Genomic DNA, 27202 nt, shown 5'->3' with positions numbered 1-27202 from the left:
AGGGGCCTTACACTTTTTAGTGTAATTGCTTTGTGTGGCCTCCGGAGGCAGTGCTATACACCCAATCGTCTGGGTCTCCCAATAGAGCGCCGAAGAAAGAATGTATTAACATTCCCGGGATAAAATGTATAAATATAATGTATTAACGCCCGGGATAGTAACTGTCTCTCTGTTTCTCTCCCCCTCTGTATATATCTCTCTGTCTCTCTCTCTCTATCTTTGTCTGTCTGTCTCTTTCCCTGTCTCTCTCTTTGTCTGTCTGTCTCTTTCCCTGTCTGTCTCTGACTGTTTCTGTCTCTTTCTCCGTCTGTCTCAATCTCTTTCCCTGTCTGTCTATCTGTCTATCTCCTTCCTTGTCTGTCTAACTATCTGTCACTTTCCCTGTCTGTCTCTTACCCTGTCTGTCTGTTTCCCTGTGTCTGTCTCTTTGTCTGTGTCTGCCTCTTTCCCTGTCTGTGTCTGTCCCTTTCCCTGGCTGCATTCACTCTTTCCCTGGCTGCATACACGCCAATATTCCATATAATCTCTTTCCTTGTCTGTCTATCTCTATCACTTTCCCTGTCTGTCTCTTACCCTGTCTGTCTCTTTCCCTGTCTGTCTGTTTCCCTATCTCTGTCTCTTTGTCTGTTTCTTTACCTGTCTGTGTCTGTCTCTTAAGCTGTCTCTCTCTTACCCTGTCTGTCTCTTTCCCTGTCAGTCTGTCCCTTTGTCTGTGTCTGCCTCTTTCCCTGTCTGTGTCTGTCTCTTTCCCTGGGTGCATTCTGACACGCCAACATTCCATATAAGGGCATGGCTGCGCACTCTTCTGAAGTTCTGGCTGCACTGTGGCTCCCAGCTCCCTTCGCTTTAATGGAGGCAGGTTTTTTTGCGAATAACTGTAAAGCGCGGGGTTAAAATTTCCCCTCGAAACATAGCCTATGATACTTTTGGGGTGCAGACGTGTGAGTTTACAAAATTTTGTGGCTGTAACTGCGACGGAGCAGATGCCAATCCCGGACACACACACACGGACACACACACACGGACACACACACACAGCTTTATATATTAGACACACACACACACACACACAGTATATGGTGACACCGCACGTAGCCTCAGAACTCACCTCCATGGGGTTCACAGTGATGGTGAGAGCGGAGTCGTCCCAGTCCATCTCATTCTCTTTGCCCCCCTCCTGGTCCCGGATTGTGCGCTGATGGGCGGCACGAATGCGAAACACTCCCAGAATGATCATGAAGACCAAGAAACTGACACAGACGACGATAACGATGGTGGCCGCACTGGGAACCACTGAGGAGGAAGAAACATCGTACAAGTGAGAAAAGTAGGGAAATAACAGCAAGAGCCAACGCACAGTGCGTCAGTGATCAGTAGAGGACGCCATCATTACACCGCTGTGTACAATGTGTCAGTGATCAGTAGAGGGCGCCATCATTACACCGCTGTGTACAATGTATCAGTGATCAGTAGAAGACGCCATCATTACACCGCTGTGTACAATGTATCAGTGATCAGTAGAGGACGCCATAATTACACTGCTGTGTACAATGTATCAGTGATCAGTAGAGGACGCCATCATTACACCGCTGAGTACAATGTATCAGCAATCAGTAGAGGACGCCATCTTTACACCGCTGTGTACAATGTATCAGTGATCAGTAGAGGATGCCATCATTACACCGCTGTGTACAATGTGTCAGTGATCAGTAGAGGACGCCATCATTACACTGCTGTGTACAATGTATCAGTGATCAGTAGAGGACGCCATCATTACACCGCTGTGTACAATGTATCAGTGATCAGTAGAGGACGTCATCATTACACCGCTGTGTACAATGTATCAGTGATCAGTAGAGGACGCCATCATTACACCGCTGTGTACAATGTATCAGTGATCAGTAGAGGACGTCATCATTACACCGCTGTGTACAATGTATCAGTGATCAGTAGAGGACGCTATCATTACACCGCTGTGTACAATGTATCAGTGATCAGTAGAGGACGCTATCATTACACCGTTGTGTACAATGTATCAGTGATCAGTAGAGGACGCCATCATTACACCGCTGTGTACAATGTATCAGTGATCAGTAGAGGACGTCATCATTACACCGCTGTGTACAATGTATCAGTGATCAGTAGAGGACGCCATCATTACACCGCTGTGTACAATGTATCAGTGATTAGTAGAGGACGCCATCATTACACCGCTGTGTACAATGTATCAGTGATCAGTAGAGGACGCCATCATTACACCGCTGTGTACAATGTATCAGTGACCTGTAGAGGACGCCATCATTACACCGCTGTGTACAATGTATCAGTGATCAGTAGAGGACGTCATCATTACACCGCTGTGTACAATGTGTCAGTGATCAGTAGAGGGCGCCATCATTACACCGCTGTGTACAATGTATCAGTGATCAGTAGAGGGTGCCATCATTACACCGCTGTGTACAATGTATCAGTGATCAGTAGAGGACGCCATCATTACACCGCAGTGTACAATGTATCAGTGATCAGTAGAGGACGTCATCATTACACCGCTGTGTACAATGTATCAGTGACCTGTAGAGGGCGCTATCATTACACCGCTGTGTACAATGTATCAGTGATCAGTAGAGGACGCCATCATTACACCGCTGTGTACAATGTGTCAGTGATCAGTAGAGGGCGCCATCATTACACCGCTGTGTACAATGTATCAGTGATCAGTAGAGGGCGCTATCATTACACCGCTGTGTACAATGTATCAGTGATCAGTAGAGGACGCCATCATTACACCGCTGTGTACAATGTGTCAGTGATCAGTAGAGGGCGCCATCATTACACCGCTGTGTACAATGTATCAGTGATTAGTAGAGGACGCCATCATTACACCGCTGTGTACAATGTATCAGTGATCAGTAGAGGACGCCATCATTACACCGCTGTGTACAATGTATCAGTGATCAGTAGAGGACGTCATCATTACACCGCTGTGTACAATGTATCAGTGATCAGTAGAGGACGCCATCATTACACCGCTGTGTACAATGTATCAGTGATTAGTAGAGGACGCCATCATTACACCGCTGTGTACAATGTGTCAGTGATCAGTAGAGGACGCCATCATTACACCGCTGTGTACAATGTATCAGTGACCTGTAGAGGACGCCATCATTACACCGCTGTGTACAATGTATCAGTGATCAGTAGAGGACGTCATCATTACACCGCTGTGTACAATGTGTCAGTGATCAGTAGAGGGCGCCATCATTACACCGCTGTGTACAATGTATCAGTGATCAGTAGAGGACGTCATCATTACACCGCTGTGTACAATGTGTCAGTGATCAGTAGAGGGCGCCATCATTACACCGCTGTGTACAATGTATCAGTGATCAGTAGAGGGTGCCATCATTACACCGCTGTGTACAATGTATCAGTGATCAGTAGAGGACGCCATCATTACACCGCAGTGTACAATGTATCAGTGATCAGTAGAGGACGTCATCATTACACCGCTGTGTACAATGTATCAGTGACCTGTAGAGGGCGCTATCATTACACCGCTGTGTACAATGTATCAGTGATCAGTAGAGGACGCCATCATTACACCGCTGTGTACAATGTGTCAGTGATCAGTAGAGGACGTCATCATTACACCGCTGTGTACAATGTGTCAGTGATCAGTAGAGGGCGCCATCATTACACCGCTGTGTACAATGTGTCAGTGATCAGTAGAGGACGTCATCATTACACCGCTGTGTACAATGTGTCAGTGATCAGTAGAGGGCGCCATCATTACACCGTTGTGTACAATGTATCAGTAATCAGTAGAGGGCGCCATCATTACACCGCTGTGTACAATGTATCAGTGATCAGTAGAGGACGCCATCATTACACCGCTGTGTACAATGTATCAGTGACCTGTAGAGGGCGCCATCATTACACCGCTGTGTACAATGTATCAGTGATCAGTAGAGGACGCCATCATTACACCGCTGTGTACAATGTATCAGTGATCAGTAGAGGACGCCATCATTACACCGCTGTGTACAATGTATCAGTGATCAGTAGAGGTGCCATCATTACACCGCTGTGTACAATGTATCAGTGACCTGTAGAGGGCGCTATCATTACACCGCTGTGTACAATGTGTCAGTGATCAGTAGAGGACGTCATCATTACACCGCTGTGTACAATGTATCAGTGACCTGTAGAGGGCGCCATCATTACACCGCTGTGTACAATGTGTCAGTGATCAGTAGAGGACGCCATCATTACACCGCTGTGTACAATGTATCAGTGATCAGTAGAGGACGCCATCATTACACCGCTGTGTACAATGTATCAGTGATCAGTAGAGGGCGCCATCATTACACCGCTGTGTACAATGTATCAGTGATCAGTAGAGGGCGCTATCATTACACCGCTGTGTACAATGTATCAGTGATCAGTAGAGGGCGCCCTCATTACACCGCTGTGTACAATGTATCAGTGATCAGTAGAGGGCGCCATCATTACACCGCTGTGTACAATGTATCAGTGATCAGTAGAGGGCGCTATCATTACACCGCTGTGTACAATGTATCAGTGATCAGTAGAGGACGTCATCATTACACCGCTGTGTACAATGTATCAGTGATCAGTAGAGGACGCCATCATTACACCGCTGTGTACAATGTATCAGTGATCAGTAGAGGGCGCTATCATTACACCGCTGTGTACAATGTATCAGTGATCAGTAGAGGACGTCATCATTACACCGCTGTGTACAATGTATCAGTGATCAGTAGAGGGCGCTATCATTACACCGCTGTGTACAATGTATCAGTGATCAGTAGAGGACGTCATCATTACACCGCTGTGTACAATGTATCAGTGATCAGTAGAGGACGCCATCATTACACTGCTGTGTACAATGTATCAGTGATCAGTAGAGGGCGCTATCATTACACCGCTGTGTACAATGTATCAGTGATCAGTAGAGGACGCCATCATTACACCGCTGTGTACAATGTATCAGTGATCAGTAGAGGACGCCATCATTACACCGCTGTGTACAATGTATCAGTGATCAGTAGAGGACGCCATCATTACACCACTGTGTACAATGTGTCAGTGATCAGTAGAGGACGCCATCATTACACCGCTGTGTACAATGTATCAGTGATCAGTAGAGGACGCTCTCATTACACCGCTGTGTACAATGTATCAGTGACCTGTAGAGGGCGCTATCATTACACCGCTGTGTACAATGTATCAGTGATCAGTAGAGGACGCCATCATTACACCGCTGTGTACAATGTGTCAGTGATCAGTAGAGGACGCCATCATTACACCGCTGTGTACAATGTGTCAGTGATCAGTAGAGGGCGCTATCATTACACCGCTGTGTACAATGTATCAGTGATCAGTAGAGGGCGTCATCATTACACCGCTGTGTACAATGTGTCAGTGATCAGTAGAGGACGCCATCATTACACCGCTGTGTACGATGTATCAGTGATCAGTAGAGGTCGCCATCATTACACCGCTGTGTACGATGTATCAGTGATCAGTAGAGGTCGCCATCATTACACCGCTGTGTACAATGCATCAGTGATCAGTAGAGGCGCCATCATTACACCGCTGTGTACAATGTATCAGTGATCAGTAGAGGACGCTATCATTACACCGCTGTGTACAATGTATCAGTAATCAGTAGAGGACGCCATCATTACACCGCTGTGTACAATGTATCAGTGATCAGTAGAGGCGCCATCATTACAACGCTGTGTACAATGTATCAGTGATCAGTAGAGGACGCCATCATTACACCGCTGTGTACAATGTATCAGTGATCAGTAGAGGACGCCATCATTACACCGCTGTGTACAATGTATCAGTGATCAGTAGAGGATGCCATCATTACACCGCTGTGTACAATGTATCAGTGATCAGTAGAGGACGCCATCATTACACCGCTGTGTACAATGTGTCAGTGATCAGTAGAGGACGTCATCATTACACCGCTGTGTACAATGTATCAGTGATCAGTAGAGGGCGCCATCATTACACCGCTGTGTACAATGTATCAGTAATCAGTAGAGGGCGCCATCATTACACCGCTGTGTACAATGTATCAGTGATCAGTAGAGGACGCCATCATTACACCGCTGTGTACAATGTATCAGTGATCAGTAGAGGACGCCATCATTACACCGCTGTGTACAATGTATCAGTGATCAGTAGAGGACGCCATCATTACACCGCTGTGTACAATGTGTCAGTGATCAGAAGAGGACGTCATCATTACACCGCTGTGTACAATGTATCAGTGATCAGTAGAGGACGCCATCATTACACCGCTGTGTATAATGTGTCAGTGATCAGTAGAGGACGCCATCATTACACCGCTGTGTACAATGTGTCAGTGATCAGTAGAGGGCGCCATCATTACACCGCTGTGTACAATGTGTCAGTGATCAGTAGAGGACGTCATCATTACACCGCTGTGTACAATGTATCAGTGATCAGTAGAGGGCGCCATCATTACACCGCTGTGTACAATGTATCAGTGATCAGTAGAGGACGCCATCATTACACCACTGTGTACAATGTATCAGTGATCAGTAGAGGACGCCATCATTACACCGCTGTGTACAATGTATCAGTGATCAGTAGAGGCGCCATCATTACACCGCTGTGTACAATGTGTCAGTGATCAGTAGAGGGCGCCATCATTACACCGCTGTGTACAATGTATCAGTGATCAGTAGAGGACGCCATCATTACACCGCTGTGTACAATGTGTCAGTGATCAGTAGAGGACGCCATCATTACACCGCTGTGTACAATGTATCAGTGATCAGTAGAGGACGCTCTCATTACACCGCTGTGTACAATGTATCAGTGACCTGTAGAGGGCGCTATCATTACACCGCTGTGTACAATGTATCAGTGATCAGTAGAGGACGCCATCATTACACCGCTGTGTACAATGTGTCAGTGATCAGTAGAGGACGCCATCATTACACCGCTGTGTACAATGTGTCAGTGATCAGTAGAGGGCGCTATCATTACACCGCTGTGTACAATGTATCAGTGATCAGTAGAGGGCGTCATCATTACACCGCTGTGTACAATGTATCAGTAATCAGTAGAGGACGCCATCATTACACCGCTGTGTACAATGTATCAGTGATCAGTAGAGGCGCCATCATTACAACGCTGTGTACAATGTATCAGTAATCAGTAGAGGACGCCATCATTACACCGCTGTGTACAATGTATCAGTGATCAGTAGAGGATGCCATCATTACACCGCTGTGTACAATGTATCAGTGATCAGTAGAGGACGCCATCATTACACCGCTGTGTACAATGTGTCAGTGATCAGTAGAGGACGTCATCATTACACCGCTGTGTACAATGTATCAGTGATCAGTAGAGGACGCCATCATTACACCGCTGTGTATAATGTGTCAGTGATCAGTAGAGGACGCCATCATTACACCGCTGTGTACAATGTGTCAGTGATCAGTAGAGGGCGCCATCATTACACCGCTGTGTACAATGTGTCAGTGATCAGTAGAGGACGTCATCATTACACCGCTGTGTACAATGTATCAGTGATCAGTAGAGGGCGCCATCATTACACCGCTGTGTACAATGTATCAGTGATCAGTAGAGGACGCCATCATTACACCACTGTGTACAATGTATCAGTGATCAGTAGAGGACGCCATCATTACACCGCTGTGTACAATGTATCAGTTTTCAGTAGAGGCGCCATCATTACACCGCTGTGTACAATGTATCAGTGATCAGTAGAGGACGTCATCATTACACCGCTGTGTACAATGTATCAGTGATCAGTAGAGGCGCCATCATTACACCGCTGTGTACAATGTGTCAGTGATCAGTAGAGGGCGCCATCATTACACCGCTGTGTACAATGTATCAGTGATCAGTAGAGGACGCCATCATTACACCGCTGTGTACAATGTATCAGTGATCAGTAGAGGGCGCTATCATTACACCGCTGTGTACAATGTATCAGTGACCTGTAGAGGGCGCTATCATTACACCGCTGTGTACAATGTATCAGTGATCAGTAGAGGACGCCATCATTACACCGCTGTGTACAATGTGTCAGTGATCAGTAGAGGGCGCCATCATTACACTGCTGTGTACAATGTATCAGTGACCTGTAGAGGGCGCCATCATTACACCGCTGTGTATAATGTATCAGTGATCAGTAGAGGACGCCATCATTACACCGCTGTGTACAATGTATCAGTGATGAGTAGAGGACGCTATCATTACACTGCTTTGTACAATGTGTCAGTGATCAGTAGAGGGCGTCATCATTACACCGCTGTGTACAATGTATCAGTGATCAGTAGAGGACGCCATCATTACACCGCTGTGTACAATGTATCAGTGATCAGTAGAGGGCGCTATCATTACACCGCTGTGTACAATGTATCAGTGATCAGTAGAGGACGCTATCATTACACCGCTGTGTACAATGTATCAGTGATCAGTAGAGGGCGCTATCATTACACCGCTGTGTACAATGTATCAGGGATCAGTAGAGGACGCCATCATTACACCGCTGTGTACAATGTATCAGTGATCAGTAGAGGACACCATCATTACACCGCTGTGTACAATGTATCAGTGATCAGTAGAGGGCGCCATCATTACACCGCTGTGTACAATGTATCAGTGATCAGTAGAGGACGCCATCATTACACCGCTGTGTACAATGTATCAGTGATCAGTAGAGGACGCCATCATTACACCGCTGTGTACAATGTGTCAGTGATCAGTAGAGGACGCCATCATTACACCGCTGTGTACAATGTGTCAGTGATCAGTAGAGGGCGCTATCATTACACCGCTGTGTACAATGTATCAGTGATCAGTAGAGGGCGCCATCATTACAACGCTGTGTACAATGTATCAGTAATCAGTAGAGGGCGCTATCATTACACCGCTGTGTACAATGTATCAGTGACCTGTAGAGGGCGCTATCATTACACCGCTGTGTACAATGTATCAGTGACCTGTAGAAGGCGCCATCATTACAACGCTGTGTACAATGTATCAGTGATCAGTAGAGGGCGCTATCATTACACCGCTGTGTACAATGTATCAGTGACCTGTAGAGGGCGCTATCATTACACCGCTGTGTACAATGTATCAGTGATCAGTAGAGGACGCCATCATTACACCGCTGTGTACAATGTATCAGTGATCAGTAGAGGGCACCATCATTACACCGCTGTGTACAATGTATCAGTGATCAGTAGAGGACGCCATCATTACACCGCTGTGTACAATGTAGCAGTGACCTGTAGAGGGCGCTATCATTACACCGCTGTGTACAATGTATCAGTGATCAGTAGAGGGCGCCATCATTACACCGCTGTGTACAATGTATCAGTGATCAATAGAGGGCGCAATCATTACACCGCTGTGTACAATGTATCAGTGACCTGTAGAGGGCGCCATCATTACACCGCTGTGTACAATGTATCAGTGATCAGTAGATGACGCCATCATTACACCGCTGTGTACAATGTATCAGTGATCAGTAGAGGATTCCATCATTACACCGCTGTGTACAATGTATCAGTGATCAGTAGAGGACGCCATCATTACACCGCTGTGTACAATGTATCAGTGATCAGTAGAGGACGCCATCATTACACCGCTGTGTACAATGTATCAGTGATCAGTAGAGGGCGCCATCATTACACCGCTGTGTACAATGTATCAGTGATCAGTAGAGGGCACCATCATTATACCGCTGTGTTCAATGTATCAGTGATCAGTAGATGACGCCATCATTACACCGCTGTGTACAATGTATCAGTGATCAGTAGAGGATTCCATCATTACACCGCTGTGTACAATGTGTCAGTGATCAGTAGAGGACGTCATCATTACACCGCTGTGTACAATGTATCAGTGATCAGTAGAGGATTCCATCATTACACCGCTGTGTACAATGTGTCAGTGATCAGTAGAGGACGTCATCATTACACCGCTGTGTACAATGTGTCAGTGATCAGTAGAGGACGTCATCATTACACCGCTGTGTACAATGTGTCAGTGATCAGTAGAGGGCGCCATCATTACACCGCTGTGTACAATGTGTCAGTGATCAGTAGAGGACGTCATCATTACACCGCTGTGTACAATGTGTCAGTGATCAGTAGAGGGCGCCATCATTACACCGTTGTGTACAATGTATCAGTAATCAGTAGAGGGCGCCATCATTACACCGCTGTGTACAATGTATCAGTGATCAGTAGAGGGCGCCATCATTACACCGCTGTGTACAATGTATCAGTGATCAGTAGAGGGCGCCATCATTACACCGCTGTGTACAATGTATCAGTGATCAGTAGATGACGCCATCATTACACCGCTGTGTACAATGTATCAGTGATCAGTAGAGGACGCCATCATTACACCGCTGTGTACAATGTGTCAGTGATCAGTAGAGGACGCCATCATTACACCGCTGTGTACAATGTATCAGTGATCAGTAGAGGACGCCATCATTACACCGCTGTGTACAATGTATCAGTGATCAGTAGAGGACGTCATCATTACACCGCTGTGTACAATGTATCAGTGATCAGTAGAGGACGCCATCATTACACCGCTGTGTACAATGTATCAGTGATCAGTAGAGGACGCCATCATTACACCGCTGTGTACAATGTATCAGTGACCTGTAGAGGGCGCTATCATTACACCGCTGTGTACAATGTATCAGTGATCAGTAGAGGACGCCATCATTACACCGCTGTGTACAATGTAGCAGTGACCTGTAGAGGGCGCTATCATTACACCGCTGTGTACAATGTATCAGTGATCAGTAGAGGGCGCCATCATTACACCGCTGTGTACAATGTATCAGTGATCAGTAGAGGGCGCCATCATTACACCGCTGTGTACAATGTATCAGTGATCAGTAGAGGGCACCATCATTATACCGCTGTGTTCAATGTATCAGTGATCAGTAGATGACGCCATCATTACACCGCTGTGTACAATGTATCAGTGATCAGTAGAGGATTCCATCATTACACCGCTGTGTACAATGTGTCAGTGATCAGTAGAGGACGTCATCATTACACCGCTGTGTACAATGTATCAGTGATCAGTAGAGGATTCCATCATTACACCGCTGTGTACAATGTGTCAGTGATCAGTAGAGGACGTCATCATTACACCGCTGTGTACAATGTGTCAGTGATCAGTAGAGGACGTCATCATTACACCGCTGTGTACAATGTGTCAGTGATCAGTAGAGGGCGCCATCATTACACCGCTGTGTACAATGTGTCAGTGATCAGTAGAGGACGTCATCATTACACCGCTGTGTACAATGTGTCAGTGATCAGTAGAGGGCGCCATCATTACACCGTTGTGTACAATGTATCAGTAATCAGTAGAGGGCGCCATCATTACACCGCTGTGTACAATGTATCAGTGATCAGTAGAGGGCGCCATCATTACACCGCTGTGTACAATGTATCAGTGATCAGTAGAGGGCGCCATCATTACACCGCTGTGTACAATGTATCAGTGATCAGTAGATGACGCCATCATTACACCGCTGTGTACAATGTATCAGTGATCAGTAGAGGACGCCATCATTACACCGCTGTGTACAATGTGTCAGTGATCAGGAGAGGACGCCATCATTACACCGCTGTGTACAATGTATCAGTGATCAGTAGAGGACGCCATCATTACACCGCTGTGTACAATGTATCAGTGATCAGTAGAGGACGTCATCATTACACCGCTGTGTACAATGTATCAGTGATCAGTAGAGGACGCCATCATTACACCGCTGTGTACAATGTATCAGTGATCAGTAGAGGACGCCATCATTACACCGCTGTGTACAATGTATCAGTGACCTGTAGAGGGCGCTATCATTACACCGCTGTGTACAATGTATCAGTGATCAGTAGAGGACGCCATCATTACACCGCTGTGTACAATGTAGCAGTGACCTGTAGAGGGCGCTATCATTACACCGCTGTGTACAATGTATCAGTGATCAGTAGAGGGCGCCATCATTACACCGCTGTGTACAATGTATCAGTGATCAGTAGAGGGCGCCATCATTACACCGCTGTGTACAATGTATCAGTGACCTGTAGAGGGCGCCATCATTACACCGCTGTGTACAATGTATCAGTGATCAGTAGATGACGCCATCATTACACCGCTGTGTACAATGTATCAGTGATCAGTAGAGGATTCCATCATTACACCGCTGTGTACAATGTATCAGTGATCAGTAGAGGGCGCCATCATTACACCGCTGTGTACAATGTATCAGTGATCAGTAGAGGACGCCATCATTACACCGCTGTGTACAATGTATCAGTGATCAGTAGAGGGCGCCATCATTACACCGCTGTGTACAATGTATCAGTGATCAGTAGAGGACGCCATCATTACACCGCTGTGTACAATGTATCAGTGATCAGTAGAGGGCGCCATCATTACACCGCTGTGTACAATGTATCAGTGATCAGTAGAGGGCACCATCATTATACCGCTGTGTTCAATGTATCAGTGATCAGTAGATGACGCCATCATTACACCGCTGTGTACAATGTATCAGTGATCAGTAGAGGATTCCATCATTACACCGCTGTGTACAATGTGTCAGTGATCAGTAGAGGATTCCATCATTACACCGCTGTGTACAATGTGTCAGTGATCAGTAGAGGACGCCATCATTACACCGCTGTGTACAATGTGTCAGTGATCAGTAGAGGACGTCATCATTACACCGCTGTGTACAATGTGTCAGTGATCAGTAGAGGGCGCCATCATTACACCGTTGTGTACAATGTATCAGTAATCAGTAGAGGGCGCCATCATTACACCGCTGTGTACAATGTATCAGTGATCAGTAGAGGGCGCCATCATTACACCGCTGTGTACAATGTATCAGTGATCAGTAGAGGACGCCAGCATTACACCGCTGTGTACAATGTATCAGTGATCAGTAGAGGACGCCATCATTACACCGCTGTGTACAATGTGTCAGTGATCAGTAGAGGGCACCATCATTACACCGCTGTGTACAATGTATCAGTGATCAGTAGAGGACGCCATCATTACACCGCTGTGTACAATGTATCAGTGATCAGTAGATGACGCCATCATTACACCGCTGTGTACAATGTATCAGTGATCAGTAGAGGATTCCATCATTACACCGCTGTGTACAATGTATCAGTGATCAGTAGAGGGCGCCATCATTACACCGCTGTGTACAATGTATCAGTGATCAGCAGAGGACGCCATCATTACACCACTGTGTACAATGTATCAGTGATCAGTAGAGGGCGCCATCATTACACTGCTGTGTACAATGTATCAGTGATCAGTAGAGGGCGCCATCATTACACCGCTGTGTACAATGTATCAGTGATCAGTAGAGGACGCCATCATTACACCGCTGTGTACAATGTGTCAGTGATCAGTAGAGGACGCCATCATTACACCGCTGTGTACAATGTGTCAGTGATCAGTAGAGGACGCCATCATTACACCGCTGTGTACAATGTATCAGTGATCAGTAGAGGGCGCCCTCATTACACCGCTGTGTACAATGTATCAGTGATCAGTAGAGGGCGCCATCATTACACCGCTGTGTATAATGTATCAGTGATCAGTAGAGGGCGCTATCATTACACCGCTGTGTACAATGTATCAGTGATCAGTAGAGGACGTCATCATTACACCGCTGTGTACAATGTATCAGTGATCAGTAGAGGACGCCATCATTACACCGCTGTGTACAATGTATCAGTGATCAGTAGAGGGCGCTATCATTACACCGCTGTGTACAATGTATCAGTGATCAGTAGAGGACGTCATCATTACACCGCTGTGTACAATGTATCAGTGATCAGTAGAGGGCGCTATCATTACACCGCTGTGTACAATGTATCAGTGATCAGTAGAGGACGTCATCATTACACCGCTGTGTACAATGTATCAGTGATCAGTAGAGGACGCCATCATTACACTGCTGTGTACAATGTATCAGTGATCAGTAGAGGGCGCTATCATTACACCGCTGTGTACAATGTATCAGTGATCAGTAGAGGACGCCATCATTACACCGCTGTGTACAATGTATCAGTGATCAGTAGAGGACGCCATCATTACACCGCTGTGTACAATGTATCAGTGATCAGTAGAGGACGCCATCATTACACCGCTGTGTACAATGTATCAGTGATCAGTAGAGGACGCTATCATTACACCGCTGTGTACAATGTATCAGTGATCAGTAGAGGTGCCATCATTACACCGCTGTGTACAATGTATCAGTGATCAGTAGAGGACGCCATCATTACACCGCTGTGTACAATGTGTCAGTGATCAGTAGAGGACGCCATCATTACACCGCTGTGTGCAATGTATCAGTGATCAGTAGAGGACGCCATCATTACACCGCTGTGTACAATGTATCAGTGATCAGTAGAGGACGCCATCATTACACCGCTGTGTACAATGTATCAGTGATCAGTAGAGGACGCCATCATTACACCGCTGTGTACAATGTATCAGTGATCAGTAGAGGACGCCATCATTACACCGCTGTGTACAATGTATCAGTGATCAGTAGAGGACGTCATCATTACACCGCTGTGTACAATGTATCAGTGATCAGTAGAGGGCGCTATCATTACACCGCTGTGTACAATGTATCAGTGATCAGTAGAGGACGCCATCATTACACCGCTGTGTACAATGTATCAGTGATCAGTAGAGGACGCCATCATTACACTGCTGTGTACAATGTATCAGTGACCTGTAGAGGACGCCATCATTACACCGCTGTGTACAATGTATCAGTGATCAGTAGAGGGCGCTATCATTACACCGCTGTGTACAATGTATCAGTGATCAGTAGAGGACGCCATCATTACACCGCTGTGTACAATGTATCAGTGATCAGTAGAGGACGCCATCATTACACCGCTGTGTACAATGTATCAGTGATCAGTAGAGGACGCCATCATTACACCGCTGTGTACAATGTATCAGTGATCAGTAGAGGACGCTATCATTACACCGCTGTGTACAATGTATCAGTGATCAGTAGAGGTGCCATCATTACACCGCTGTGTACAATGTATCAGTGATCAGTAGAGGACGCCATCATTACACCGCTGTGTACAATGTGTCAGTGATCAGTAGAGGACGCCATCATTACACCGCTGTGTACAATGTATCAGTGATCAGTAGAGGACGCCATCATTACACCGCTGTGTACAATGTATCAGTGATCAGTAGAGGACGCCATCATTACACCGCTGTGTACAATGTATCAGTGATCAGTAGAGGACGCCATCATTACACCGCTGTGTACAATGTATCAGTGATCAGTAGAGGATGCCATCATTACACCGCTGTGTACAATGTATCAGTGATCAGTAGAGGACGCCAGCATTACACCGCTGTGTACAAGGTATCAGTGATCAGTAGAGGACGCCATCATTACACCGCTGTGTACAATGTATCAGTGATCAGTAGAGGACGCTATCATTACACCGCTGTGTACAATGTATCAGTGATCAGTAGAGGTGCCATCATTACACCGCTGTGTACAATGTATCAGTGATCAGTAGAGGACGCCATCATTACACCGCTGTGTACAATGTATCAGTGATCAGTAGAGGGCACCATCATTACACCGCTGTGTACAATGTATCAGTGATCAGTAGAGGGCGCTATCATTACACCGCTGTGTACAATGTATCAGTGATCAGTAGAGGACGCCATCATTACACCGCTGTGTACAATGTATCAGGGATCAGTAGAGGGCGCCATCATTACACTGCTGTGTACAATGTATCAGTGATCAGTAGAGGGCGCCATCATTACACCGCTGTGTACAATGTATCAGTGATCAGTAGAGGGCGCCATCATTACACCGCTGTGTACAATGTATCAGTGATCAGTAGAGGGCGCCATCATTACACCGCTGTGTACAATGTATCAGTGATCAGTAGAGGGCGCTATCATTACACCGCTGTGTACAATGTATCAGGGATCAGTAGAGGACGCCATCATTACACCGCTGTGTACAATGTATCAGTGATCAGTAGAGGGCGCCATCATTACACCGCTGTGTACAATGTATCAGTGACCTGTAGAGGGCACCATCATTACACCGCTGTGTACAATGTATCAGTGATCAGTAGAGGGCGCCATCATTACACCGCTGTGTACAATGTATCAGTGATCAGTAGAGGACGCCATCATTACACCGCTGTGTACAATGTATCAGTGATCAGTAGAGGGCGCTATCATTACACCGCTGTGTACAATGTATCAGTGATCAGTAGAGGACGTCATCATTACACCGCTGTGTACAATGTATCAGTGATCAGTAGAGGGCGCTATCATTACACCGCTGTGTACAATGTATCAGTGATCAGTAGAGGACGTCATCATTACACCGCTGTGTACAATGTATCAGTGATCAGTAGTGGGCGCCATCATTACACCGCTGTGTACAATGTATCAGTGATCAGTAGAGGACGCCATCATTACACTGCTGTGTACAATGTATCAGTGATCAGTAGAGGGCGCTATCATTACACCGCTGTGTACAATGTATCAGTGATCAGTAGAGGACGCCATCATTACACCGCTGTGTACAATGTATCAGTGATCAGTAGAGGACGCCATCATTACACCGCTGTGTACAATGTATCAGTGATCAGTAGAGGACGCCATCATTACACCGCTGTGTACAATGTATCAGTGATCAGTAGAGGACGCTATCATTACACCGCTGTGTACAATGTATCAGTGATCAGTAGAGGTGCCATCATTACACCGCTGTGTACAATGTATCAGTGATCAGTAGAGGACGCCATCATTACACCGCTGTGTACAATGTGTCAGTGATCAGTAGAGGACGCCATCATTACACCGCTGTGTACAATGTATCAGTGATCAGTAGAGGACGCCATCATTACACCGCTGTGTACAATGTATCAGTGATCAGTAGAGGACGCCATCATTACACCGCTGTGTACAATGTATCAGTGATCAGTAGAGGACGCCATCATTACACCGCTGTGTACAATGTATCAGTGATCAGTAGAGGACGCCATCATTACACCGCTGTGTACAATGTATCAGTGATCAGTAGAGGACGTCATCATTACACCGCTGTGTACAATGTATCAGTGATCAGTAGAGGACGCCATCATTACACTGCTGTGTACAATGTATCAGTGATCAGTAGAGGGCGCTATCATTACACCGCTGTGTACAATGTATCAGTGATCAGTAGAGGACGCCATCATTACACCGCTGTGTACAATGTATCAGTGATCAGTAGAGGACGCCATCATTACACCGCTGTTTACAATGTATCAGTGATCAGTAGAGGACGCCATCATTACACCGCTGTGTACAATGTATCAGTGATCAGTAGAGGACGCCATCATTACACCGCTGTGTATAATATATAAAAGATATAACCTGATCCTGGCAGATACATATACTTGTCTCATAGATGAGGCCGTGCACATGCAAGTACACACAGATGGTACAGTGAAACTGCAAATGGCTCATTAAATCCCTAGAGGGCGATGTAAGGCTGTGATGCCGCCTGTTCTATAACAGGAGGTTTGGCAGCCGTCGGATTGACAGCCAGATTGTCAGCTGATTATATGGTTGAAGACATCCAGCATGTGACGGATACCCTCCTGCGGAGATTTACAGACATACCTGATGCAGAGTGGGTGCTGGCCGGGTTGTGCCCCAACAGATCGGGGGACTGGTGCCGGGATGGGACAAACAGAGCCTCGGAAATAATATGGTTTGGGGCCTCTGGGGGGCTGGCAGTGTGGATCACATTCACCTGTAACACATGCAGACAGGAGGCTTAATTGGAGGCGGGGGCTATAGCCCCCATCACTAGAGCAGCCCCGGCCCCGCTCCGCTCACCTCCACCTGGAACTCGTTGCTGTTGTAGCGGCCGTTCAGCTCAGAACAGATCACCTTGAACTTCCGATCAAACACGGAGACGGTGTTCCAGTTCCTGTATCGGATCAGGTGCAGAACCTCCTCGTAGTTCGCCATCGTGTCCACACCTGGAACACACAAGATTGCTCATTTCCTCCTCTCTGCTGAGAGCTCCGGTCTGTCAGTGTTTGTGCTCCTTGGCAGTGATGGTTGGAGCGCACTGGCACCGTCACATAACATGGCACATTTCCCAGGCATGACTAACCCCCGGGAACAGCGCAGGACCACGTCTATTCCTGCATCTTCTCACATACCCAGGCATGACTAACCCCTGGGAACAGCGCAGGACCACGTCTATTCCTGCATCTTCTCACATACCCAGGCATGACTAACCCCCGGGAACAGCGCAGGACCACGTCTATCCCTGCATCTTCTCACATACCCAGGCATGACTAACCCCCGGGAACAGCGCAGGACTACGTCTATTCCTGCATCTTCTCACATACCCAGGCATGACTAACCCCCGGGAACAGCGCAGGACCACGTCTATTCCTGCATCTTCTCACATACCCAGGCATGACTAACCCCCGGGAACAGCGCAGGACTACGTCTATTCCTGCATCTTCTCACATACCCAGGCATGACTAACCCCCGGGAACAGCGCAGGACCACGTCTATTCCTGCATCTTCTCACATACCCAGGCATGACTAACCCCCGGGAACAGCGCAGGACCACGTCTATCCCTGCATCTTCTCACATACCCAGGCATGAGTAACCCCCGGGAACAGCGCAGGACCACGTCTATTCCTGCATCTTCTCACATACCCAGGCATGAGTAACCCCCGGGAACAGCGCAGGACCACGTCTATTCCTGCATCTTCTCACATACCCAGGCATGACCAACCCCTGGGAACAGCGCAGGACCACGTCTATCCCTGCATCTTCTCACATACCCAGGCATGACTAACCCCCGGGAACAGCGCAGGACCACGTCTATTCCTGCATCTTCTCACATACCCAGGCATGACTAACCCCCGGGAACAGCGCAGGACCACGTCTATCCCTGCATCTTCTCACATACCCAGGCATGACTAACCCCCGGGAACAGCGCAGGACCACGTCTATTCCTGTATCTTCTCACATACCCAGGCATGACTAACCCCCGGGAACAGCGCAGGACCACGTCTATCCCTGCATCTTCTCACATACCCAGGTATGACTAACCCCCGGGAACAGCGCAGGACCACGTCTATCCCTGCATCTTCTCACATACCCAGGCATGACTAACCCCCGGGAACAGCGCAGGACCACGTCTATTCCTGCATCTTCTCACATACCCAGGCATGACTAACCCCCAGGAACAGCGCAGGACCACGTCTATTCCTGCATCTTCTCACATACCCAGGCATGACTAACCCCCGGGAACAGCGCAGGACCACGTCTATCCCTGCATCTTCTCACATACCCAGGCATGACTAACCCCCGGGAACAGCGCAGGACCACGTCTATTCCTGTATCTTCTCACATACCCAGGCATGAGTAACCCCCGGGAACAGCGCAGGACCACGTCTATTCCTGCATCTTCTCACATACCCAGGCATGACTAACCCCCGGGAACAGCGCAGGACCACGTCTATCCCTGCATCTTCTCACATACCCAGGCATGAGTAACCCCCGGGAACAGCGCAGGACCACGTCTATTCCTGCATCTTCTCACATACCCAGGCATGACTAACCCCCGGGAACAGCGCAGGACCACGTCTATTCCTGCATCTTCTCACATACCCAGGCATGACTAACCCCCGGGAACAGCGCAGGACCACGTCTATTCCTGCATCTTCTCAGATACCCAGGCATGACTAACCCCCGGGAACAGCGCAGGACCACGTCTATTCCTGCATCTTCTCAGATACCCAGGCATGACTAACCCCCGGGAACAGCGCAGGACCACGTCTATACCTGCATCTTCTCACATACCCAGGCATGACTAACCCCCGGGAACAGCGCAAGACCACGTCTATCCCTGCATCTTCTCACATACCCAGGCATGACTAACCCCCGGGAACAGAGCAGGACCACGTCTATTCCTGCATCTTCTCACATACCCAGGCATGACTAACCCCCGGGAACAGCGCAGGACCACGTCTATCCCTGCATCTTCTCACATACCCAGGCATGACTAACCCCCGGGAACAGCGCAGGACCACGTCTATCCCTGCATCTTCTCACATACCCAGGCATGACTAACCCCCGGGAACAGCGCAGGACCACGTCTATCCCTGCATCTTCTCAGATACCCAGGCATGACTAACCCCCAGGAACAGCGCAGGACCACGTCTATTCCTGCATCTTCTCACATACCCAGGCATGACTAACCCCCGGGAACAGCGCAGGACCACGTCTATTCCTGCATCTTCTCAGATACCCAGGCATGACTAACCCCCGGGAACAGCGCAGGACCACGTCTATACCTGCATCTTCTCACATACCCAGGCATGACTAACCCCCGGGAACAGCGCAGGACCACGTCTATCCCTGCATCTTCTCACATACCCAGGCATGACTAACCCCCGGGAACAGAGCAGGACCACGTCTATTCCTGCATCTTCTCACATACCCAGGCATGACTAACCCCCGGGAACAGCGCAGGACCACGTCTATTCCTGCATCTTCTCACATACCCAGGCATGACTAACCCCCGGGAACAGCGCAGGACCACGTCTATCCCTGCATCTTCTCACATACCCAGGCATGACTAACCCCCGGGAACAGCGCAGGACCACGTCTATTCCTGCATCTTCTCACATACCCAGGCATGACTAACCCCCGGGAACAGAGCAGGACCACGTCTATTCCTGCATCTTCTCACATACCCAGGCATGACTAACCCCCGGGAACAGCGCAGGACCACGTCTATCCCTGCATCTTCTCACATACCCAGGCATGACTAACCCCCGGGAACAGCGCAGGACCACGTCTATTCCTGCATCTTCTCACATACCCAGGCATGACTAACCCCCGGGGACAGCGCAGGACCATGTCTATTCCTGCATCTTCTCACATGCCCAGGCATGACTAACCCCCGGGAACAGCGCAGGACCACGTCTATTCCTGCATCTTCTCACATACCCAGGCATGACTAACCCCCGGGAACAGCGCAGGACCACGTCTATTCCTGCATCTTCTCACATACCCAGGCATGACTAACCCCCGGGAACAGCGCAGGACCACGTCTATTCCTGCATCTTCTCACATACCCAGGCATGACTAACCCCCGGGAACAGCGCAGGACCACGTCTATTCCTGCATCTTCTCACATCCCCAGGCATGACTAACCCCCGGGAACAGCGCAGGACCACGTCTATTCCTGCATCTTCTCACATACCCAGGCATGACTAACCCCCGGGAACAGCGCAGGACCACGTCTATTCCTACATCTTCCCACATACCCAGGCATGACTAACCCCCGGGAACAGCGCAGGACCACGTCTATCCCTGCATCTTCCCACATACCCAGGCATGACTAACCCCCGGGAACACAGCAGTACGGGGGGGGGGGAGACTGACCTGTGCAACCAAAGGCAGAGCAGTGCGGGGGCGACTGACCTGTGATAACGAGGAGTGCACAGCAGTGCGGGGGGCGACTGACCTGTGATAACAAGGAGTGCACAGCGGTGCGGGGGGCGACTGACCTGTGATAACGATGCCTTGATTGGAGGGGCTCATCTCCATGCCCTTCTGCTGTAGGTGGGTCAGATCCAGCTGGAGACTTTCCTGCTCGGGGTTCAGGGTCTCCCCCACCACGCTGATCTCGCACGTGTCCAGGTTGTGCATAATTTCCTCCGACACCAGAGATTCCTGGACTGTAATGGAGAGAATGACAATAAACGGGAGCCTTACAGCTAAATGCAACACACACAGAAGACTTTAGGTGCCATGAGTGGTCCTCGGCTTCAGTGTTACTGCCGCAGTGGGCTCATGGACACGTGGTCTGGAGTTTGCTCCCCACATTCCACCTGTATATTAATGAGCTCCGGTCACAAACCTGTGGGGTCCTCGTCTCCTTCCCCCTCGGCCTCCACCTCCCGTGTGATGGTACTAATGATACGCAGCTCAGGGAACAGGGTCACCCCTTCTGTGCCCTCAAACTCGGAGGCAGAACGGGCGAAGTGGTCGATGCCGCTGACGCTGATTTTGGGCTCCTCGGGCTGCAGCACCATGACGTAGCCATCGACGTCCGGGACGCTGATACAGGTCTCCTCATTAAAGCATCTACAGCAAAAGAGCAGAGAGCCGGGTACAAATCTACACATCGATGTCCCATAGGCCCGAAACCAATATAATATGTTGTGGCCCGAGCCCACGTGTATAATCACACAATGCAGGAAATCTGCGTCCTCCCGCATCATAATAATGTGCAATCCACAGCAGACGTCCCCCTCCCCATAATATCTACAGGACAATGTACCACGTCCCCCTCCCCATAATATCTACAGGACAATGTACCACGTCCCCCTCCCCATAATATCTACAGGACAATGTGCCACGTCCCCCTCCCCATAATATCTACAGGACAATGTACCATGTCCCCCTCCCCATAATATCTACAGGACAATGTACCACGTCCTCCTCCCCATAATATCTACAGGACAATGTACCACGTCCTCCACCCCATAATATCTACAGGACAATGTACCACGTCCCCCTCCCCATAATATCTACAGGACAATGTACCATGTCCCCCTCCCCATAATATCTACAGGACAATGTACCACGTCCCCCTCCCCATAATATCTACAGGACAATGTACCACGTCCTCCTCCCCATAATATCTACAGGACAATGTGCCACGTCCCCCTCCCCATAATATCTACAGGACAATGTACCACGTCCCCCTCCCCATAATATCTACAGGACAATGTGCCACGTCCCCCTCCCCATAATATCTACAGGACAATGTGCCACGTCCCCCTCCCCATAATATCTACAGGACAATGTGCCACGTCCCCCTCCCCATAATATCTACAGGACAATGTACCACGTCCCCCTCCCCATAATATCTACAGGACAATGTACCACGTCCCCCTCCCCATAATATCTACAGGACAATGTGCCACGTCCCCCTCCCCATAATATCTACAGGACAATGTGCCACGTCACCCTCCCCATATCTACAGGACAATGTGCCACGTCCCCCTCCCCATAATATCTACAGGACAATGTACCACGTCCCCCTCCCCATAATATCTACAGGACAATGTACCCCCTGATGGGCTGCAGCCCCACGTACTTCACTGTAGTTGTGATCTTAAGACGTCTGATACCGGGAGTGGGGAACTGCCGGGAATTCAGGTAGGAGATGTGCTGCATTGCTTGGTCAAAGCGGTCAATGTCGTCTCCTTCCAATGTTAAAGTGGACTGACTGGGACTGAGGGAAATCTGCAAATGGAAATTCAGAGGATTATTATGTGGTGATCTACACAGAATAGTGAGTGCAGCTCTGGAGTGTAATACAGGAGATAACTCAGGATCAGTAATGTAATGTATGTACACAGTGACTGCACCAGCAGAATAGTGAGTGCAGCTCTGGAGTATAATACAGGAGGTAACTCAGAATCAGTAATGTAATGTATATACACAGTGATTGCACCAGCAGAATAGTGAGTGCAGCTCTGGAGTATAATACAGGATGTAACTCAGGATCAGTAATGTAATGTATGTATATAGTGACTGCACCAGCAGAATAGTGAGCGCAGCTCTGGAGTATAATACAGGATGTAACTCAGGATCAGTAATGTAATGTATGTATATAGTGACTGCACCAGCAGAATAGTGAGTGCAGCTCTGGAGTATAATACAGGAGGTACCTCAGGATCAGTAATGTAATGTATGTACACAGTGACTGCACCAGCAGAATAGTGAGTGCAGCTCTGGAGTATTATACAGGAGGTAACTCAGAATCAGTACTGTATGTATATAGTGATTGCACCAGCAGAATAGTGAGTGCAGCTCTGACTTGATATTCTAGAATTATTTGGATGCAGTGAAGAAGACATATTTATCACTACATAATATTAACGGTATCACTTTTAGCCTTTGCCCATGTGGACGCACCTTAACGCCTTTACCGATTCCTTCAGCGGGTGGATATTCCAGGCCCTCCTTGCAGGTATACAAGCAATCGATCACCTTCTTGCTTTCCAGCTTTCCAGACCGAACCATCAACCCTGCGAGGTTTCCACGGAAGAACTGGGTCATGTGTTGCTCCCCGCCTTGACGTAAAGAAGCAGAGAGCAGTCAGTATCTCCGCTATATGGCTTTGCCGTTCTCCTTATGTTATAGCGTCACATGCAGGTTAGTGCTATCCAGTCGTGGTGAGCACCTGGCTGCATCCAGGGACCACAATTGGAGGAGGACATGCAGATGAGCCCTGGAGGTGACGGGTGGAAGTGGAGATAGAAAAGCATGGTATAAGCTGTGGTGCCTGGTATCAGGAGGGCAGAACGGCCGATGGGTCATGATGGCGCTGCCTGAGGACAGTTCAGCCTCCGAGCACCAGCGATGCTTGGATCGGATGTGGCTTTACCTCCGGCACGATGCTACATTGTTTGGAGAAAATCTACAATGTAGCTAAAATAACTTGCAAGGGAATGTTGGCCACGTGGTACCACAAGTCCCAGGCAGACTTACAGCAGGATGGCTGTTGGTTGCTTTGCCTTTGTACTATGGTCTTTACTGTGTCCCCGCATTGATCTATGTGTGTATAAAATAGTGACCCCGTGTTATTTCTCCCACCAATGTTACCCGTACAGAATGGATTATATTAGCATCGCTCCTGAGTTACGTGAGGGGAGAGAGAAAAAAGAAAAAGGCCTCGAGAATAACTGAAGGAAGCAAGCCCCGAAATTAAAGTGAGAAATGAGTTTTGCTTTTCATGCAGGGTGTGAATGAGGTGAAATGTCTGCGGTGGAGGAGGACGGGGTGAAGTGCGGCCACCTGCATCGCTCTCGGGCATGGGCTCACTGACATTTCCACTTCCTGAAAACTCTGCAGAAAAGTAAAGAAGGACAAACAGGGGAAGTGACCACAGGGTTAGGGACATTCATCACATTGACATCAGGTTACGACAGTAAATGCGGTAAAAGGACACGAGGCAGAGGGAGTCCGGGTGTAGATATACGGCGGCCTCTGCAGAATACACAGACGCAGAACCGGGCACAGACACAACGTGCCCTGATGTGCATGGTAATGACGCCATGAATAACTCCTGTCATCCACGTGTCCTCACTCATTGCGGGCACTGAAGGGTCTGTCCGTACCAGATCCAACGCCGCTCACCGCTTCACCCCGAGATTACAGGAGGCACAGCCCATCGTCACCATCGCTTTTGGCACTGCTTCAATCATCGCGTCAGTGGAGGTGCTGAACATCGAACCCCCAAAGTCTGACAATAAATGGCCGATCCTAATAATAATCTATGCATTTTCTATTCCTTTAAGGGACTCCTTTTTTTTCACCAGATGAGGCCTCCGACACACATCCGTGCCACCGGTACGTGTTTGGCATTTTTTTCACGTACCAGCAGCACGGAGACACGTGGACCTATGTTTTCACTATTGTATGGACACACGTAAGTATTTTGGAACGGAACGTGTGTCCGTGATTTTTGCACGCTGACATGTCCACGTATTCTCCGGCAGCACGGATGTCACACGTCCCGCACCCGTACCATACGGATGTAGTGTGGCTGCGGTTCCGTGTGACACGCACCGGAGAACACGTGTCATTAATTTTGAAATAAAAAAAAACAAATACTCACCTCCACCAGCCCCGCAGATTCTACCGCTGCAACCTGTTCCTGCCGGCCGCCGCTCGTTATGAGCGTGTAAAGGAGGTGGGCGTGCTGTCCCGGGCGCTGATCTCCGCCCCTCCGCTCGGCCGGAAGCAGCGTCAGCGGGGAGTGGGCGGGGCTGGAGCCGAAGATCAGGACCCTGGACAGCAGCGCCGACCACGTGAGTATGTAAATTACCTGCTCTCTGTGTGCTATCGCGGATAGCACACGGAGAACACACGTGGACCGCACGTACCCGAGACACGTACTTACCTCAAGCAACACGCAGGGAAAATATGTGTCTCGCGGCACGTGCGTGTTTTTAACGGATGTGTGTTTCTGGCCTGAAGAAAACTTCTGCAAATTTCTTATGTATTTTGTATTTCAGTTTCTCAACATTTTCTCTCTGCTTGCTGTCATTGAATGGGAACGTTCTTGATTTTTCAGAGGCCGAAACTTTGTCCTGATGAAGTCCTGCTCACACCGCTGCAAGGCCAGGTAAGAAAAGAGCTGAAGTGCAGATGCCCGGCTGTGCAGGAGTGTGGGCAGGACGAGGGCAGGACGCGGCCAGGACGAGGGCAGGACAGGGCAGGACGATGGCAGGACGGGGACAGGACGAGGGCAGGACGGGACTGATTGCTCTAGGAGCGGATTTGTGCACACGGTCATCAGCACTATAGGTTACTATATAGGTTACTATCTGGACCGTTACCTTGCCAGCAGGCGCCGACCACCAGCTGAGTGTCCAGTTTAGTGGGATGCAGTGGGTAATCCTCCGTTACGGTGAAGGGATCGTATGAAACTCCATCCACATAGAGCGTGACGGTGGGAAGGTCGACGGTCAGGACATAGTGATGCCATTCCTTGTCACAGGCCTGGGGATACAAACACATGAGAACGTCGTTCATTTCTTACACACCGCCCAGGTCTTGTATGGGCACAAAATATAAAAGAGACATGAAAGTCACACAGACCCCCAACATTACAGCACGAGGCGCAGACGATGAGGTTCCATGTACAGGAGAGCGTTCCTTCATGTCCGGGCACAGCCGGCTATCCTCACTGCATCCTATACAACGAGCCATTCTGCACAATCATCTTACACAACACAAGGATGTCACATGGTCACGTGAATTGTTTAAAGGGGCTGTCTGGTCGCAGAAAAAAAATGTGCAGTCAGTCTTCCGAATTTAACTTGGGTATGGTCTGGGTCACTATGCTGCAGACGTGGGGTGCCAGACCACCAGGCCTCAGCCGTCAGCGTTCACTTGGGTCACCTAAACCCCGGGACCCGATCAGAGGAAAAATCCTTTAATCACTCTTAATTGAGGCAATCAAAAAGC

General features: G+C 48.6%; 1 protein-coding gene across 4 annotated transcripts in view; it reads right to left on the bottom strand.

Annotated features, from left to right (window-relative positions):
- Positions 1–27202, bottom strand: part of CLSTN1 (calsyntenin 1) — a 171630-nt gene that overhangs the window by 61344 nt on the left and 83084 nt on the right. For 2 of the 4 annotated variants that reach the window (XM_075328272.1, XM_075328273.1), the window contains 9 exons: positions 26572–26734; positions 25025–25075; positions 24143–24300; positions 23319–23467; positions 22074–22300; positions 21721–21891; positions 18010–18155; positions 17791–17923; positions 1109–1293 (listed from right to left, as the gene is read on the bottom strand). In XM_075328272.1, the coding sequence (XP_075184387.1) occupies positions 1109–1293; positions 17791–17923; positions 18010–18155; positions 21721–21891; positions 22074–22300; positions 23319–23467; positions 24143–24300; positions 25025–25075; positions 26572–26734 (1383 nt within the window). The remainder of the gene's footprint in view (positions 1–1108; positions 1294–17790; positions 17924–18009; positions 18156–21720; positions 21892–22073; positions 22301–23318; positions 23468–24142; positions 24301–25024; positions 25076–26571; positions 26735–27202) is intronic. The other 2 variants (XM_075328274.1, XM_075328275.1) reach the window with 1 other exon arrangement.

Source organism: Anomaloglossus baeobatrachus, chromosome 11 (assembly GCF_048569485.1).
Source record: "Anomaloglossus baeobatrachus isolate aAnoBae1 chromosome 11, aAnoBae1.hap1, whole genome shotgun sequence".
NCBI lineage: Eukaryota > Metazoa > Chordata > Amphibia > Anura > Aromobatidae > Anomaloglossus > Anomaloglossus baeobatrachus.
Note: the sequence above shows the minus strand (reverse complement) of the source record. Positions and strands in the feature narration are given on the sequence as shown.